Raw genomic sequence first — 17652 nt, 5'->3', positions numbered from 1 at the left:
TCCACCAACTGCATATCGGTTGGTGCAGCCCAGCCAGTACGCGGTTCTCAATATGGAATGGGTTGGGGGTTGTTGGTGCAAGGAATTGGTGCTTCAACTTGTGATTGGTTGCTCGAGAACAGGGATAGGGGGATGCATTCTGAGAATTGTAAGCAAACATCACGCTGGGATATGTAGATCAGGCTTGTTTGCATCGTTCATCCATGAGAATAACCAAATTCATGAGTTCAGACATATGGCATTCTGTCTGTTGGTTTCAATTATCAAACTGACAGGCAACGTGTGGTGTGCACTTGGGGTGGGCTATAGGAGGCATTGACGAATCAGAGACGGAGAAGAAGTAGCACAGCCAGCTGGCACATGCCGAGATCCACAATATCTTTCAGCTTTGTGCCAATTCAGCGGCACAGTTTGTGGATGCAACTTTCTGGTCCGGGCCGAAAGGACGGGGCCGCGCATGTCTTCGAGATGTAGGCTTTCATATGGACGGGCAGCTTCGATACCATGAACTTGCGCGGGGGAGACATGATTATTTGCCCGCCTACACAGTCTATGCATACATAGCCTGCATACCCTGGAACCAACAGCTATAGCCCGAATCTAGACTCGATATCGGATCTGAGGTGTGGTCAAAACTGGAAGGGCTCTGAAACACAACGACTATTAGACCGGGTTCATCCAAGACGAGGCGCCCCTGAAGGCATTAAGTTGGGTTTCGATCCTGGGACGTATCATCGGTTTGTCGTGTCAAATATCACTACTGATATGACCCTGGTACATAGATAGCGTGCGGTGGATGTCTCTGTCACACTGGGGAAGCAATTGGACTCGGTATCTTGCTGACTAACATAGTCTAGAATTGTTCCAGACGGGCGTTGGGGAATATTACATATCGATGCTAATTTCCGTCGGTCGAAAGAGGCTGGCGCCTTAAATGGGATGAGTTCGGTCTTGGGCTGAGCTAGTCGACGCCCACGAACTTGTCGGAACCCTGTCAGCGATCGTCGTCGGTGGGATAGCGTTCAGCTCGGCAGACTTTATACAGCCTTTTTATTTTCAAGGCTGTGGCAGAGTAAGTTATTTCAATTCTCGAGTCGAGGTCAGATCGGATGTCTTCAGGAGATGAGAATCAAGACCACATCACCTTTTAGCCGCATGTCAAGATGGAATGTCGGCGATGCATCTGGCGAATAAGGTATAGGCGGAGGTCATTAGAACAAGTCCTAGCTGAGTTAAATTATATTTTGATGTCAACGTCAGCCCTTAGTGAGGAAGGATTCGCTGGCTTTCTATAAATAGCTAGCTCCTTTTTCGCAGCCTACTGCGCCGTACTACTACTGCACACATAAGCCGGAGCCTCGCCCCAGGATCGACATACGAAAGACACAGACACAGCCATCCTGCAAATATTGACTGCCATGGGATACTGATTGACCCAACGCAACGGTTCTCCCTCCCACCCCGGCACCTGGCTCGCTACCTCGAGCCTGCCAACTCGACAGCCAAGCCGAGACTCGGACTTTCTGTCCACTTTCATGCATGCGCAATTTGAGGGGCTGGCAGGCTGGGCAGAAGCTGGGCTGATCTTACCTCGCACTGTTCCGTAATCAAGAAAGGATTCAGTAGTCAGTAGCACCCGCATATATCGTACAGCCAACACACGAATAGAGAGGCATGCAGCCATGGCACCGTTCATCACGTCACCCGACTCCCACGCAGGCAGGCAACTTAAGTGACCTTTATGACAGTTTGCTCACCCGCCAGCGTCTCAGCTGCTACTCCTTTCGGCTTCTCTTCCTCAATTTTTATTCTCTTTTTTCCGCTATGGTCGTCTAAACTGGCAAGTTTCCCGCCGACACTATCTCGATACCCACACATATACATACCGTATATATATATACACCAGATAGGTGGTAAACTCACCTTGCCAATCTTTGAAATCGCTAGCTAGTCGCTAGCCGGTCGACGATGAGCTCCGCCGACGACCCGCGGTCGCGCTACGGCCTCTCCTGTCCCAGCGGCGGGAAGTTCTACATCTGCGAGAACACCCCGTCGCGGTTTCTGGGCTGCTGCGACATCGACCCGTGCAAGAAAAACGGCATCTGCCCGACCGAGTCTCTGCGCAACTCGAGCTTCTCCAGCGGCAACTACGGCGACATCCCCAAGGAGGACTGCAACGTGGGCGGCGAGAAGAACTGGTGGACCTGCAGCGGCAACAACCCGCCCTTCCTCGGCTGCTGCATCTCGAACCCCCTGCGGGCCCGGCTGCCCGCCCAATAACCTCTTGGCCGCCCAGCTGTCCAGCGACCCGTCCAGGGCCGCGCCCTTCTTGACGGGCTCCTCGCCGTCAACCTCCGCTTCGTCTAGCGCCTCTGCTACGCCCGCGCCGGAGGAGAAAAAGAGCTTCCCCACCGGCGCCGTTGCTGGCATTGCTGTCGGCGCCGTCGTCGTCATCGCCCTCATAGCATACCTGGTTTGGCGCCTACAGCGGCAGAAGAAGGTATTCTACCACCCACCGGCCGCCCAGGAGTCGTCGCCCGCGCCGCCCTATTCCGGCCCGGTCGTTGGTGCTACCGGTGGCGACGATTATCACTCCCAACGCTCTTCCGCGATGTACAGTCCCTACAAAGGCAAGTTTTCTTCTAGTTTTCTTCTCCTCCACCCGTTCACTTCCACCTATCTAGAAGTACATTCATCTAACCAAGCAGCCACTGCAGCAGACACCTTCCACAACAACGGCGGCGCCACCCCGTCAACCCTGGTCAACAGTTCGGCGCGCACGACGCCGCGGCCGCCGGACTCGTTTTACGACGGCGGCTCGATGCGGACGTACTCGGCCGCCCCGCCCCTGTCACCGCACGACCGGAACAGCCACTGGTCGCCGTCGGCTCACCAAAGCCGGCACGTTTCGTCACACTCATCCATGGGCTCCGAATATCACGGCGGCGGTGTACCCAGTACCCAGTTCCAGCCAATATCGGAGCCCATTTCAGAGCTGGCGGGCAGCGATGTGACAGGTCCGGAGGGGACGATTAGTGAGATTGGATCGAGTAGCCATGGTTATAATCATCAGCAGCAGCGGCAGGCGGGATTAGGTATTAAGTAGGTGTTGTAAGTGCATGATTTTAATAAGGGATGTGAAAACTACTTGTGTATATATATGGTCATTCTCTTTTACTTCGCCGGCCACGAAGCGCCAAGGCACCTCTAAGTGACTGAGCCCGAACTGCTGTACGATAACAAGATATCCGTTAGTCTCTGAGTTTCAAGCGAGGTAGAGTGATAGCTTGGAGGGCTTTCTGGTGGAATAGAACTTGTAATTAACAATAATGAAGCAAAAGCGGCTATAGCAAAAAGCAAAAAGGGACATTCAATTTTCGTTAACAGTATCACGAAAATCTTAGCATCAATAGACACCAGGGGGCAAAACCAGTGACAATACAACCGGATACAGCACTTTGATAAACTTTGTCCCATAGCATACGAAAAAGACCTGTATATGCCGAGTGAGGTTACTGGTTCTAGGTATAGTCAGGTGAGAAGGGCAAGATTCAGGAAGGAAATTAGTGCTCATTTCGCTAGGAGCCTTAGCTTTGGTGGACTTCCATGTCTACGGTTGTATTATCTGGTCGAGCCTACAGATAAGGGGACTGTCGGTTGGTACCATGCGGGGAGGACAGTAAGGTGTGGAATTGGAGGCGGTCGGATACCATGCTTGCAAATAACGACGACTTGTTGAGTAGAGATGCCCTAGGCATGGGAAAATTCCAATGGAGCTGATAATGCCGAAGCCAAAGGTCAATGCCGATTGAACATCAGTGAAATTGTGCGAGACCTGTCAATCCACTGCCGACTCTGACAGGACGGGCTTTCTCTCATGTTCGATAGTCTCGTATTCAATCGGACTCCAGGATAGTCTAGAGAAAGCTGGATAGGTAAAGAAGCCTCAACTGAATTGGCAGGCAATGATGACACGAACGCTGAATTGCCTGGTATAAACCGTCTGCCACTCGTTTCCCACGGTCGCGACCTCTCAAAACCCATGACGCGCGGGCATGCGTCGTTGCATGCGTCGTTGGGACATCCGGCGATTCATCGAACCTGCAGGACTACTCATTTCAGACGCCCCAGGGCTCCCGATTGAACTCCATCGCCAATCGCGTTGGCCTCGATCTCGTGAGACTGAGCCCGTGATGAATGTCGTCATATTCAATACCCAAATACGATACCAGCCCGAGTGCATTCATTTACCAAGGATGCACCTGATATCTGCGTGCACGTGAACTCCTTTCCGGTCGGCCCCAAATGCCATGCTCATGAAGAGTTGTGCGGTGAAACAAGCACGACGCTATCGCCTGAGGGGTCGTGTCAGTAAACCATGGAAAGCCCCCGCCAACCCTGACTGCACATACCTCGAACAAACAACATCTCTGACTTCTTCGTAACGGTCTGTTTATGGTTAGAAGGTGTCGGATCGCCTGCGCCGTCGCAGCAAATGCGGATGCGACTCACTCTGATCTCCTCATCGTTCTCATCGTCATCAACCACATAGATGGTCTCTAAGACATCACCCAGAACCAGGTTCATGTGACTATCGTAGGCCTAGAAGACGAACGTATCAGTTCGCTATGTTCGCGCGTAGTGGGCACATCAGGAGCGACATACGTGTAACCGGCCCTTCAGTTCGCGATCTCCTCGCAGCTTGACGAACACGACTTCGTCCAGCAGTAGGCGGACGAGATCGAGCGGCTCGGCAACGGAGCCGGCGGCGTTGGAATCCTCAACATCAGCCATCGCGCGATATTGCTGTAGATGTGTAGTGGTGAGTTTGGTGTGCTTGTTGCGACGTGAAGTTCAACCCAACCTGCAGCGCTTCGGAAATTCAGCTTGACGAGCTTCACTGCGCGGGTCGACAGAATTTGGTGGGGCAGTAGAAAGAGGAAGCCTGTGGCTTGCAGCTTGTGGCTTGCTTTTGTGCATAGAAAGTCCAGCCACAGCCCAAGTCTTACTTAGCCACACACACCGGAAGCCTGAGTGCTGGGGCTTTCAGGGAAGGACCCTGCCCTGACAGTGTGGCTGATGACCCTAACGAGCGCTAAACAAAGATCCGAGGTTGACCATGGCACAAGCCGTCGATGTCTCACTCCACCCATCACACAAACTAGACCCCGCCGTGACGAAGTCATGAAGTTGTCGCAGAAGTGCAATCCACGACCCGCTCCTATCGCCGCTTCTTATCAATGATCGCGGCCTGTTTGTCGGTGGAGCTGGCCGGGCCTCGACTGGCGCTTCAATGTCCCGCTAGTAGAAGGGGCCCGACGATCGTGGCCCGTCCAAGTTCACGATGTTCATCACGGCCAAATGCCCGCCAGTTCAGTTATGTATCTTCGAGTCCACCCCGGCATCCGCGAATCCACGCGGGAAACCGGCCTGCCCAAGCCAACCTCTTCCATGAGACTGCCACCAAAGCTGATCTCAAAGCAGGCTCAGAAGCTCAACCCATCTTAGGCAAAGAGGAGGCCGGCTTGCTGGCTAATCTTCAATCCCTTTATCCACGCGTGACAGCGCCTGAGCCCTTCAATCACTTCGCATTCTTAAAGGAACAAATCGCGAACGAGCAACAGACGGCAACTTTCCAGACCCCAGCTAAGCTCCTGCAATCCGGAGATGCGGAAACTGCTGCCTCGTCTGAGGAAGATGCTGGGGTATCCCAGCGTCCACCGCGTCATCAACGCTACTTCCAAGCCGCCTTGGAAGCATTGAGGCAATGGGACACCAGAAGACTAAACCTACATCTCCAGCGCTTCGTAGCTCTTCCTACAGCCGAGTTGCAACAGGCCGTCGCAGAACTTCCGCCCACTACGATATCAGAGCTCCTGCGGTCTTTAGACCCCATGAAAGCCGCCGCTCAAAATGATCCATCCCATGGAAGACGTATCAGCGTGGGCATGTATCGCCACCTCAACTTACAAGAGCATATGGATTTGTACGGCTCGCGGAATCTGTTCAAGTTGCTTCTTACCCGGATGTTAGTCGTGGTGGAATGCTTCCGAGAAACCGGCGGGATACTGGAGCCGCAGGACTACATTTCCATGTTTCGAGCCTACGGCGCCTTGTCGGATATCGCTGGCGCCAAACGCCTTTGGTTACAACTGTTCGGCAACACATTGCAACGCCCGGACCCCGATATTCTGAGGGAATTCATCAAAGTCAGGTTTCTTGCGGATCCGATGTATTACGGGTTTGATAAGACTCGCGTCGCACTCCAGCCACGCAACCTGCATAGAAGACGATATCTCAGGCTTTACCGCAATCTGCAGAGATTGGAAAGACTCCGGTACAACCGTCAAAGGCGGTCTTTACAGTTCGGGCTGGACAGAAGCCAATCAATAGCAGACCCCCTCCACCGCCGTATGAGAGGCATCCGCCCCATCACGCGCATGTTCAGAAGTTGGGTTAAAGTAAGGCGCTACGAAGTGACGGAGGACGTCGCCTGCATTTTCATGATTGGCTTCGCTCGAGCCAATTCTCTTCGTTTCATTAACTACAGGATACTCTCAAAGTACTTTGGCATCTTCACCTTAAAGGACCCCCAGACAGGCGAAATTAAAGCCGAGAAGTACACCCCGAAGGACATGCAGCCTGGATACAAGCGACCGTACATACAGCCTACAACTCAACTGTTGAATACAATAGTAGAGGTGTACTGCTCCAACTCACAGTTGAGCTGGGCTTATATTCTGCTAGACTACATCTCCCGGGAATTTCAGATACCCATCCCGCAAGAAACCTGGTTCGAGTTGCTGGAGTGGAGCCACGTATGCAGCAGTTCGTCCCAGACGACGGCCTTGAAATACATTGATTGGCACGAACAGGTCCCCCCTAGAGACGCCACGGAACTCATCTGGAAAGCCATGATGCGGACTTGCGAAAACGTACAGCCCGGATTCGACCAGTACGCCATCTTGGTCCGCGCACAGATTGGCCGCGGCAAGTTTCTCAGGGCCGACGACGAAAACATGGCCAAGATGCGGGCCCTGTACGACGAGCAGTGCGTCCGCTACGAAGAGGCTGTCTTCGAATACATCACCACCCTCCGCGACGGCGTGACACCCATCACGCCCCTATGGGCCCGCTACCAGCGCGCCCGGTTTCGCAAGTCGCAGATGTGGTTCACGCTGAGCGAGATCTGCAAGCGCAACCTCGCCGGCCTCCATCCCGACGGGCGCAAGTCGGTCGACACGCGGTCAGCCGTCGACGCGCCCGACTTCATCTGGCGCAACGAGCGCTTCGTCGAGAACGGTGCCAGCTACCGCACCCCGGCGGGCTACGTTTACCTGTTCGACCCGGCCCGCACCGTCAAGATCCCCATGAACAGAACCAGGGGCCGCATCGAGGTGCCTATGCGGATGAACCACACTTGGCGCCTGATGGCCGTCCGCCAGAGGACCTGGGACATCGTGGGCCCCTGGTCCCTTGTCCGGTTCAAGAACAGCCGGCTCTCGCCCCTCCCCTTGCTCTCGGGCGGGCTCGACACACTGCAGCTGCCGTCGCTGCGTAGCGAGGGAACCCTGGAGAGGTACAAGAGGCACAAGCGGCAGTTTGAAAAGCAGAGGATACGGCGGGAAGCTCTCCTACCGAATTTGCTGGCGATTAACAAACCGGCCCAGATGTGAGCGACATTGCCTACTGGTCTGGTCTGGTGGTATCCGGGTGAGGTCTTGTTCGTGTCTAACGCTTCGTGGCGGTGGCCTGTATGGTCGATACATACTTTACTTCATGTTCAACTAGCTGTATTACATGAGACCTTTCTTTTCCTCGCACATCCCCTCTGGTAAAAGTGCCTGCCGCCATTGTTGAAACTTAACGGAAGACTGCTATTGCCATAGTGTTGGGGGATTACTGCGACTTCGGCATGACTACAACTACAACGTAGGAAACTCAAACTCAAGTCTTGGAAAAGAGCCCGTCAAGCTTGTGAAATAAGGCTTAGCTCTGGGGACCTGATGACCATGAGTGATTCGAAAAAGGGGTTCGTAGACGAGGGAAATGATGGTATATTTCGTATCTTAAACTATCTACATACTACATATGTTCAGTGGACGAAGTCTGGTGTATGCTCGCTTATCTTTCCACTTTTTCATTTTGGATTTTACTTTCTTTTCCGAGGAAGGGAGAGCAGGCCCAGACAAGACGCATGTAAACCTAAGGAGATTGCGTATCCTTGATGCGCAAGACAAGGGCATGCAAGCATATCATGTTTTGGCAAGGGAGGGTTCTTAAAACCTAGCTGGCACTTGACCAAGATTTGAGGGGGAGGGGCGGCGGCGGTATCATTTTCATGAGCCGTTCTCCAACCTCAGCTCGTTGATGTACATGTACCGGCTCAGCGTGATCCAGCCCCAGCGGAACCAGACCATCTGGCTCTGGTGGGCCTGGGTCATGGCCTGGCGGGCGGTGGCGGCGCTCTCGCGGCCGCCGAGCAGGCCGGTGGCGGCGACGAGGAGGCCCGGGTTGCCCTTGTCGCTGGTGTTGGACTTGTCGCGCTTGTTGTTGCCGCCTCCGGCGGAGCGGGTGAGGTTGGCGCCGGCGGCACCGAGGGTGGCGGAGAAGATGGTGGCGAAGACGTCGAGGAAGCCGCCGTACTTGCGCGCGAAGCCGACCGTCGTCAGCGTGTACAGGTCGACGGGGCACGCGTAGTTGGGCTTGCCCGCCGTCAGCGCCGAGATGAACCGCCGCGCCCCGTGGTACAGGCTCGTGTGGTTCGGATGCCCCGACACGCCGCCCGCGTCGAACGTCAGCAGCACGTCGATCGAGGCCAGCGGCGGCGTGCCCGAGCTGTGCGACTTGCGCGACAGGTGCGGGGCGAAGGCCTGGCACAGCAGCGTCGAGATCTTGCCCGTGTCCCAGGTCGCGGTTATGGAGTCTTGGAAGTTGCTATATTGCGCGAAAGAGAAGCCAAAGCGGTTAACTATTGCTCAAAGCTGCAGGCAGGGGGAGGAGGAGTCTGGGGCATCATCGATTGGCCTAAGCCTCGGCTTTACGCCACTTTTTCCTTCGCACGAAATCTGTGGGAAGTGGGGTGCAATTGGGGAAGAGAGCGAGAGCGAGAGAACACGTACGGATCATCCAAGACGAGAGCGTCGTCCTCGTCGCGCAAGCCCAGCAGCTTGGCGCTCTTCTTCAGCTCCTCGCGGCGAGTATCGCCCAGGCCGTCCTGGTTCCCGGTGCTGAGACACAGGATCTTGACGTGGTTTCCGGTGTCGGGTCGGGTCAAGGCCAGCAGCGTCGGGGCGAAAAACATGGCTTCGTCGTCCGGGTGGGCGATGAGTAGGCAAATTCGCTTGTTGCGTAGCGTCGGGAAGCGGTTCGCGATGACGGACGCCGTGTAGACGTAGAGGGAGGGGGACCACGGCGGCCGCGACGGCGCTCGCCGCCCAACCTGTGGCGGTGGTGTTCATGTTGAACGGAAGGAGAAAATGGTTACTATGACAGGGAGAGGTGATAATACAAGAATAAGAAGAAAGTGGAAGTACTCACGGCCTGCGCAATTGGGCAATTGCTGCTTGCCGTGAGTCCCAATTGGGAAGTTTTTGGAAGAGGAAGAAAAATGGAGAGAGAGAAGTTTGGAATCACAGGTCTGTTAGGACCTGTTGACAATTGATTTTGGTGTTTCGAGTTTTGGAGAGTAGTTCTGTCAGTGGACAGTCACCGCGGGGCCAGGGATGCAAGTACAGTAGCAGTTCCTGCAGCGAAGAGGGGAGGGGAGGGGGAGCAGCTAGAAGCTTCGCAGTGCGTGCTGTGGTCGCGTGCCTGTTCTCTTACGGGTAGATAGATGCAGTGGTATTCGATGTTGAGACGAAGAAGAGCGCTAGAAAAGGCACGAGATGAAGGAAACCCGGCCTAGTCTACTAGTCCAGGGCTTCTCACCGCCAGCAACACCAGCAGCAGCAGCAGCAGCAGCGGCAAGTCCGGGGAAGAGGAAATTCGACGTGAGGATCGCGAGTGAGCGGCAGGAATTGCATAAAGCCAGATGCACCCATGCGAAGCGGAAACCACAGCCGCCCTTGTTAGTGACGGCCACTAGCTTTCCCTGCTTTTCGGGAGGTCATGGGGGTTGCATTGGATGGACGACGCCGTTGTGCCAGTGGATCTGAAACCCCTCCACTCCCTCGGTCGTGAGTCTCGAGATGGGCTTCCATCACGATTAGCGACAAACAACTAGCAATTGACCGCCTTTGCGCGTACTGCATGCACGAGATCAGTTGACAGGCTGAACGAAACGCCACGTGAAATCCATAAAAAGAAAAGATGATGGACTACGGTACGGGTCGAGTTTGCTTGTCGTTTCGCATCGTGGGACGTCGTAGTAGTCGTAGTCGTAGTAGTCTATGCAGTTACGGGGGCTTGTCTGTAAACCCGACTTAGCTCCGACTAGAGCTCAGCTCTCTAAACTAAACTGCAACTGCAGCTGAGTCTGTGAATGTCTGTGTGTATGCGAGCTTATTCAAAGTCAATTCCGACGTCGATACTCCCCGATCCAAAACCCCGGAACCCCAATTCAACACGTGTAACCCGAACGAGAGAGAGTTCCCAGCGGTCAGCCAACATGGTGCAGAGTCGCAAGGAACGCAAAGCGGCCGAGAAGTCCGCGGCCGGCATCGAGCTCTCCCACCCCGACCGATCGGGCCCTACCGAGACGACCCTGCTCGACTGGGCGACGGAACGAAAGCTGTTTGACGAAGCCGACGCGAGACAGCGCGCCATCGGCGGCAAGCCAATCGTCACCGCCCCTCCCGCTGCCGGTGAACCAGTCTATGTTGGAAGACGAGGAGGCGATGGAGACCCATCTGCTGCTGCCGCAGTGCTCACCACCACGGCTGATCGCGTGCTCGAAGCCATGCTCTGGACCGTCAGCCTTTGCATGCTGCACTTCACCCTGGACGTGCTCGTACAGCAGCAATATGCCGTGAACCTGGAGTGGCCCGTCATAATCACAAGATCGCTGCGTGCTTTGCTAGGTAAGTTCTTCTTTCCGGGACGACAGCGAGAAATTGGCAAAGGAAACCCGCAGCTAACAAACTTACGAACCCCTTGAAACAGTCTTCTTCCCCTTATTCTACATCCTCCACCCGCACGCCTCGTCGCCGATTCTTGTGCCCGGCCTCCCGAAGCGATACCAGGACCCGATCCGGCAGACCATATTCTTCGCCGTCAGCATTGCGGCCGGCTGTCACCTGATCAAGATCACCAATAACTATGGATATCTGGCCGTCATGAAGCGCTCGCCGCCGCTGGGCTGCCTGTGGGTGTGGTCCGTCATCGAGCTCAATCTCTTACCTGCCACGGTGTCGGTGGTTGTCGCGCTGGCGTACCTCTGGCTTGGGTTCCGTTGAGGGGGGAGAACACGAGGCATAGAAAGAGCAAAAAGAAAAAGAAGGAGATCAAAAAAGTAGAATAGAAGTAATACCCGGATGTACTGGTCGCTGTGTGTGGATGGTCAGGATATGGGCGTCTTGCTCAAGTGTAGGTCGGTCCTGCAGGCTTAGCAGCTTCCGCTCCCTCTGTGACTGGACCTAACTCATATCGACCAGGTTACGTAGAGTGAAGCCCAGTCATCCAGAATCATTCCAAGCAATATCACAGCACCCCAACAAGCTATGGCATCGTGGATTGGAGAACAGCAAAACTGTTGGGGGGATAATCAATACGGACCTAATCTTGGATCTGGCCGCCATTGTATTGACTTACACTGGACTCCTGTTAACGACTAATACTACTCCTGGTGGTTTCAGTACATATACTCGCTTTGGAGTAAAACATTGTTGCCGCAGAGGCCCATCGAATACCCATCGATGCAAATGCCAATGAGCTATATGACCACCGAACGCGGCGGTAGGCAACTATAGCGTCACCTGGATTCGAGTAAGGTGAAAAGCACGTAGTCATATAGATTAGCTGGATGCAAGTGTGTGTGTTTACTTGTCATGATGCCTCAATGATTGATGGTATGGCAAGTTTGACTCAAGGGCGCCCTCGTATATAAACCTACCGAGAGAGCCTTTTGAAGATGTAGTTTCTCTCTTGTCTGCAGCACACCTATAAAAGCAACCTTCGAGACTTACATATTCAGACGCACAGAATCAGTAAAATGGCTTACATGTAAGTGTTTCCTGCCATGTTACCTCGCACTACTCACCAGCTGACCCTGTTCACTCTCAAAGGCACCAAATGCCCCTCTGGGCCCTACCCAATCATCAGTTCAGATACCCCGAGTTCTTCCAACAGAAGCGCGAATTGGAACAGGAGGGTAATCGCGCCTGGTATGCCTACATGAACGACGCCAACAAGTCCTTTGACGGTAATGACCACAGCGTCCCTTACTACGATGAACCCCACCTTGACCACAGCCATTACCGCTGCTGTCTTCCTCCGGACCAGCACACACCATCCGACCACAGCAACGAGGAGCTGCGCATGACCGATATACTTGCCCGGCTCCTCTTGGAGATCGGCGCGCTCCGACTCGAGCTGGATGAAGTGCGCAATGTGGTAGACGCTTTAACGGCCGAGGATTGCGCCAGCGACGACACCGATTCCGCTGTGCTCGACGAGCCGGACTGGTTCCTTCGCGGTGATGGCGAAGAGGGAGAGAGGGAAGATAGCATGGAGCAGTACCAGTGCTCCTCCTGCGGCTTCGATCATCCGACCTTCGCCGCCGCCTCTGTCGCCCCGAAGGAGGAGAAGCAGCCGGAGGAGGGCAAGGGAAAGGGAAAGGAGGTGAAGCGAGAGGAGCTTCTTGTCCCTACCTTGGTGCACGAGGAAGTGACTGAGAATACGGTGAAGAAAGAGGAGAAGGCCGTCAACACGAGCGGGTCTGAATCTTCGGGGCTGAGTAGTTCAGCATAAAGGGACTTTGAAGACCCTCAGAGACATTCGCTGCTTAATTAGATATATTAAAATGTAGGCTTTCTTGGTAGATAGACGCGGGTCGGTAGGTATCGTAATTCGTAGAAGGTAGCTAGGGTCTCAATACAGCGAACTCTGATAACCTGCACGGCAGCTGTCTTCTAAGATCGCGATGTCATAACTCATGTTAGTATGCGAATGATTCCAAAGGCTTCCGACGCTACTAATATCAACCTCTTGGGGAGATTTCGTTTTGATTGACAGCGTGACTGTCGTCGTCCAGCTCCACAGTTGACTTGTTCGAGACTCGTGTAATTAATCGCATGTAGACGATCACGCACTTTGTTCCAATCATGCTGGGCCGGGTCTCTTCCTCATGCCTACATGCAGCAGGAGATAAGGAGAGACCCAGTCAAGTGCTTCCTTCAGATGTAGCCGCCGGGCATCGAGCCGATCAAGGAGGGGCCGAGGGTGTGTCCAATGCGGGGGAGCGCCCCTCTGGTTCTCGGCAGGAGTTCCCCGTTCGAATGGCACACCACACCGGGGAAGATGCCAGACAGGACGGACGAATAGCCGGCCTGCTCTCGCTGATTGACAGCCTCGAATTATCGGTTGGGTTCTGGAGAAAGCCGCTCCCCATGGGCGCCATCTATCCCCCCGGAGAGAGGGTGTGAGAGAAATGCGCTGGCAACGCACAATAGGGCTGCTGCCGTCTGCCCTCATTATCTTCATCACGTCAACCTAATAAGGTGTGATGGGATGGGACATGAATCGGGAGCAAGCAAACTTATTTGGTGGATGTCAGCAGCATTATCAGTAGTTTGAATAGTGAAAGCCGTCCCGTCGGGCAGCAATGCAACCAACACCCGTCATGGGTAGTCGATGTTGACTGGCTGGCTCAATTCCTCCGGTCAGCACTCTTTCTCTTCCTGCGGAGGCGTCTTCGTCCGTCACGCCGTGTAAGCCCAGCATCTAGGAAGTCCTGCAATCAGGTCTGTAGTACCCCAAGCAATTTGGAGACGCTTCTACGGCCCAGCTAGTCATTTCTCAATTGAGAAATGTCAAGGTCAGTGTGGGTGGCACAGCATCCAGAGCGCCGGCTTAGGGTCCTTGCGTTTGCGCCTCGTATCATTCATTGATTGACGCTGACTGCTAGTCCAGATACTTCCATTTCAACCTGAATGATGACATCCGAGTTGCCCAACATTGCGTTGTGATAGTTGTATGTGTTCCCGATCAACCTGTCCACGCCACGCGAGCACTTCGATGCACAACCGCGCTCCCAAACAAAGCCAATGAGGAGCGTACAACCCATGCGTGCAACCCATCGTCAAGCTTTCCTCGATCCTTCTGCATCTGCAGCATGCAGTCAATCAGAGACATCTGCTGTAATTGATACTCCACTCGCGCCAGAATCCCATGCTGCTATCCGTCCGCCGGCTGTAGATGCGACTCTGGGGTAAAGCTTCCTTCGCCCTTCTTTCTTCCGGTCCACGCGAGACAACCCCCGACGTCGCCTCCTAGACGTATCAGGCGAATGAGAGGCGCATCAGCTGTGCTGGTTCCCTTTCTTGCCTTTTCCTGGGCAGGAGTGGTAGAATGCCATGTACGTACACAGCATGCATAGTACCATTGCCTTATGCAAGCGCTGTTGGCATTGGGAACCCAAGAGAAGATCGAATTAAATATGGCTGAGTATCCTTCAGTTACTCGTCCTTGCCTCCCGGAAATGTTGCCTCTCTCCCTTCTCTTGTTCACTTCGGACTCTCATTATGCTGCCTATGGCATCCTCCTTTTCTTGGTCAAACAGCCTCATTGTAATCCCCGATTGAAGCAACAATAATAACAACCCAGCCCCTGCACACTCTATCCTCCCCTTGTACCACCACCACACACATAGCATTCCACCATGTTTCTTCCCCCGCCATTCATCATTGACCGTGTCGGCCCCACCGCAGAGGGGCGAAGCCGACTACACTGGACGGGTGTAGTAACAGACACGAGATGGAAGCATTCTCCCCAACCCAGCACGCATGATGGCCACCCCTGGCCGTCACGCGTATGGGAGTGGGCAGCGAGTCAGGTTACTAGCTGGGCAAACAGTGCACCGACGATGTCGCATACCAGTAGTCACAGCAGCAAAACAGACCCAAGCCATAGGAAGCCAGGCTTATCACTGCTCCAGAAACGCACTACTTCGCAGGATCTCGACACGACTATTGGCGTCGTCGTTGGCGTCCTCGTCGGTGTCTTTATCCTGGGCACGCTCGCCTTCTGTCTGGTGTACCGCAACTCCATCCGTTTGAAGCGCAAGAAGAAGTTCCGTCGACATCACCGCCATAAGTCCGGGAGCTCTCACGGCTCCAAGAGTTCGCGGAGCTCGGATAGCTCCGCGAGTAGTGCGGGTGGTGATGGTGGCGACGGCGGCGACGCTGAGGCACCCGCACCGGCCCCGGCTGAAGGCGGTTGAGTGATGATAAGATCTCCGGCTATCGACTTTCCATGGTCCAATAACGATAATGGTGACGCTCTCTGTCTGTCACTCTACATGACCATGGCCAGTGCAATCCGTTGTTTGTCATGAGGGTTCATTCTAATCTTGTCACTAACGATATTGTTTTGATGGTGTTCGACGTCTGATTGGTAAAGAGAAACGTTCTCCTTGTCTCCAACGGCATATCTGTGTTCATACTTTCTTACGTATATGATAGGCGTATCACGTTGTATGATGGGAGGACTGAGTTGAGGAAACGCTTCTTGTGTAGCTTTGGGTAACCTCTTCTGGGTTTTCTAAAATGTATGATATGTTAGTTCGGAAACAACGACAACAGCAAAATTTTAATGTCATCTATATTTCTCGTGTGGGATATGTGGCATTCTTTTGGATTTTGACCCTGGGGTGTAAGATTCTTAATCATGTCTTTCGTTCCTGTAGAGATTACTCGGTATTGAACTCGGTATTGAATCGTCCCGCTAGTAACCGAGAACTGAATGCCACCTACTACTACTGTAGGTGTAACGATATTTGGATGCTGGTTGGCTCAGCAGCTTGTGAGGGCTTTTTTCACGCAGCTCCGCGGGTGATGGTTACCGAATTGTTGTTTCCTCTTTGTTGTGAATCGTGCGACGACGCAAATACTTCTTTTAATATATCCCATCTATCCCTTGATGACTTTCTCCATTCGATTTAATGGCAACTCCCGCTCATTGGTATGGGATACTTGGAGTTCGGCATCGCCGGGAGTCTTATCGGGCGCTTGTAAGCTCTGACGCCATCCGCTTGGTTGTCAGATCCAGGCGATTGGATTTCACCGATTATGTCGCCTTTTCCTATGCCCGGGGCTCTCCTAAAGCTACCAGACCTGTTCTAATCGAAGATGTCGAGCTTCAGGTGACAGTCAGCCTCGAATACGCGCTGAGGCATCTAAGGCGGCAGTCGGAGGCCCTCATCATATGGATAGACGCTATAGTCAGTTAATATACGCGTCAAGAGGATAAATGGAAAAACTTGAATGTACTGACTTATATTCGAGGCTATTGATCAGCAAGATCTCGATGAGCGAGGCCAGCAAGTCAAACTCATGCCCCGAATCTACCGGGAAGCATTCAAGGTCATTGTTTGGCTTGGCGACGGTATCAGGCATCGTATTACCAACTCGTCAGACTATGGCAAGCCCCCGTCTAGGGTGATATTCTATGGGGATGATCGGGATGATAAACAAGTTGCCGCATTCATCCAAAATGGAGTGTCCCTCGACCCTCTGTCAAACACACAGTCTTCGATGTATACTGTTTCGTTCGCATGTTCATGATGCAGGACAGCGAGGACTGCAGCCTTGCCCAACTGCATCCTTCTCATTTGCTGAGGCTCGCCGAGGCTCTCCGTATGATGCTGCTGAGTCAATGGTGGACCCGCATGTGGGTGTTCCAGGAGGTCGTTGTTGCGGACGTGGCGACTGTGTTGCATCATTACTCCAAAACCCTGAGCGACATCGACTTTTGGCGCGGTTTCTGGAACAAGGAGTCATCAAGGCCCCGCCGGGACAACACGAATGATCTCCTTGGCCTTCTTCGGGCTACGGCAACGCGAAAAGCGTCGGGTGACCGTGATAGAGTGTTCGCCCTCCTGGGGCTCCTAGATCTCGGGTCAATTCTGGTCCCTGACTACCAAATGTCTCCGGCAGAGGTGTTCATGTCAGTATGCTGGGCTAACATACAAGAGACTCGAACTCTAGATGTTCTTTGCGGTGACCTTGGCCGGAAAAACAGGAGCGACTTGCCATCGTGGACCATGGATTGGAGTGCCACAGTCTCTGAGAGCGACGAGGCGCGACTGAACTTGCTCGCAAAGTACAAGTCCTGTGGTGATCATCAAGCCAACGCCATCTTGGGTCCCGAAGCCTTGACCCTTGGATACTCAACCAGACGATATCGTTTATTTGCTTCCAGGCGGCAGGACGCCTTTTGTTCTTCGCGCCGACATAGACCGACATGGCGTTGCAATCCTTCGGCTCGTGGGCGACTGTTATTTGGATGGGGCTATGGATGGCGAACGGGCGGTACGGCCAAAACCGACATGCCCGCTGCACCATACCGTCTTTTCTACAATGTTCTGGATTTACTGCAAACACGACTTGGTAAATTACTTCAACGAGTTGTTGAACAAGAAAGTCGAACATTCAGAGGCGCAAAGTATCGCTCCATTGTGGTTTGAGAGAATGCGGGCGAACAGACCTATGCTCC

The 17652-nt window shown here is 53.7% G+C and overlaps 9 protein-coding genes across 9 annotated transcripts; 7 read left to right on the top strand and 2 right to left on the bottom strand.

The window, feature by feature from the left end:
- Positions 1 to 1968: 1968 nt before the first annotated feature.
- PG998_006205 (uncharacterized protein) lies at positions 1969 to 3106 on the top strand (the record flags this gene model as incomplete). Its single annotated transcript, XM_066873023.1, has 2 exons — positions 1969 to 2198; positions 2305 to 3106. 2 exons carry the CDS (start codon positions 1969 to 1971, stop codon positions 3104 to 3106), a joined length of 1032 nt encoding a protein of 343 aa, XP_066733120.1.
- A 1208-nt stretch (positions 3107 to 4314) lies between these two features.
- On the bottom strand, positions 4315 to 4794 carry PG998_006204 (like-Sm domain-containing protein; the record flags this gene model as incomplete). Its single annotated transcript, XM_066873022.1, has 4 exons — positions 4315 to 4355; positions 4413 to 4449; positions 4513 to 4602; positions 4666 to 4794. The coding sequence occupies 4 exons, from the start codon at positions 4792 to 4794 to the stop codon at positions 4315 to 4317; spliced, it is 297 nt and encodes a 98-aa protein (XP_066733119.1).
- A 446-nt stretch (positions 4795 to 5240) lies between these two features.
- On the top strand, positions 5241 to 7676 carry PG998_006203 (uncharacterized protein; the record flags this gene model as incomplete). The annotated part of the gene is made up of 1 exon (XM_066873021.1): positions 5241 to 7676. One exon carries the CDS (start codon positions 5241 to 5243, stop codon positions 7674 to 7676), a length of 2436 nt encoding a protein of 811 aa, XP_066733118.1.
- A 663-nt stretch (positions 7677 to 8339) lies between these two features.
- Positions 8340 to 9442, bottom strand: PG998_006202 (N-acetylglucosaminyl-phosphatidylinositol de-N-acetylase; the record flags this gene model as incomplete). The annotated part of the gene is made up of 2 exons (XM_066873020.1): positions 8340 to 8937; positions 9123 to 9442. Coding segments are annotated over 2 exons (918 nt in total), but the record flags the coding sequence as incomplete, so codon positions are not given.
- Positions 9443 to 10609: 1167 nt separating this feature from the next.
- On the top strand, positions 10610 to 11396 carry PG998_006201 (uncharacterized protein; the record flags this gene model as incomplete). The annotated part of the gene is made up of 2 exons (XM_066873019.1): positions 10610 to 11021; positions 11104 to 11396. 2 exons carry the CDS (start codon positions 10610 to 10612, stop codon positions 11394 to 11396), a joined length of 705 nt encoding a protein of 234 aa, XP_066733116.1.
- An 835-nt stretch (positions 11397 to 12231) lies between these two features.
- On the top strand, positions 12232 to 12909 carry PG998_006200 (uncharacterized protein; the record flags this gene model as incomplete). The annotated part of the gene is made up of 1 exon (XM_066873018.1): positions 12232 to 12909. One exon carries the CDS (start codon positions 12232 to 12234, stop codon positions 12907 to 12909), a length of 678 nt encoding a protein of 225 aa, XP_066733115.1.
- Positions 12910 to 15022: 2113 nt separating this feature from the next.
- Positions 15023 to 15379, top strand: PG998_006199 (uncharacterized protein; the record flags this gene model as incomplete). The annotated part of the gene is made up of 1 exon (XM_066873017.1): positions 15023 to 15379. One exon carries the CDS (start codon positions 15023 to 15025, stop codon positions 15377 to 15379), a length of 357 nt encoding a protein of 118 aa, XP_066733114.1.
- Positions 15380 to 16121: 742 nt separating this feature from the next.
- On the top strand, positions 16122 to 16703 carry PG998_006198 (HET-domain-containing protein; the record flags this gene model as incomplete). Its single annotated transcript, XM_066873016.1, has 3 exons — positions 16122 to 16168; positions 16207 to 16378; positions 16443 to 16703. Coding segments are annotated over 3 exons (480 nt in total), but the record flags the coding sequence as incomplete, so codon positions are not given.
- A 17-nt stretch (positions 16704 to 16720) lies between these two features.
- On the top strand, positions 16721 to 17623 carry PG998_006197 (uncharacterized protein; the record flags this gene model as incomplete). The annotated part of the gene is made up of 1 exon (XM_066873015.1): positions 16721 to 17623. One exon carries the CDS (start codon positions 16721 to 16723, stop codon positions 17621 to 17623), a length of 903 nt encoding a protein of 300 aa, XP_066733112.1.
- Between the last annotated feature and the right edge of the window lie 29 nt (positions 17624 to 17652).

Source organism: Apiospora kogelbergensis, assembly GCF_038363985.1.
Source record: "Apiospora kogelbergensis strain CBS 113332 chromosome Unknown utg000003l_segment0_segment0, whole genome shotgun sequence".
In the NCBI taxonomy this organism is placed as follows: domain Eukaryota; kingdom Fungi; phylum Ascomycota; class Sordariomycetes; order Amphisphaeriales; family Apiosporaceae; genus Apiospora; species Apiospora kogelbergensis.
This window is presented reverse-complemented; position numbering and strand designations above follow the sequence as displayed.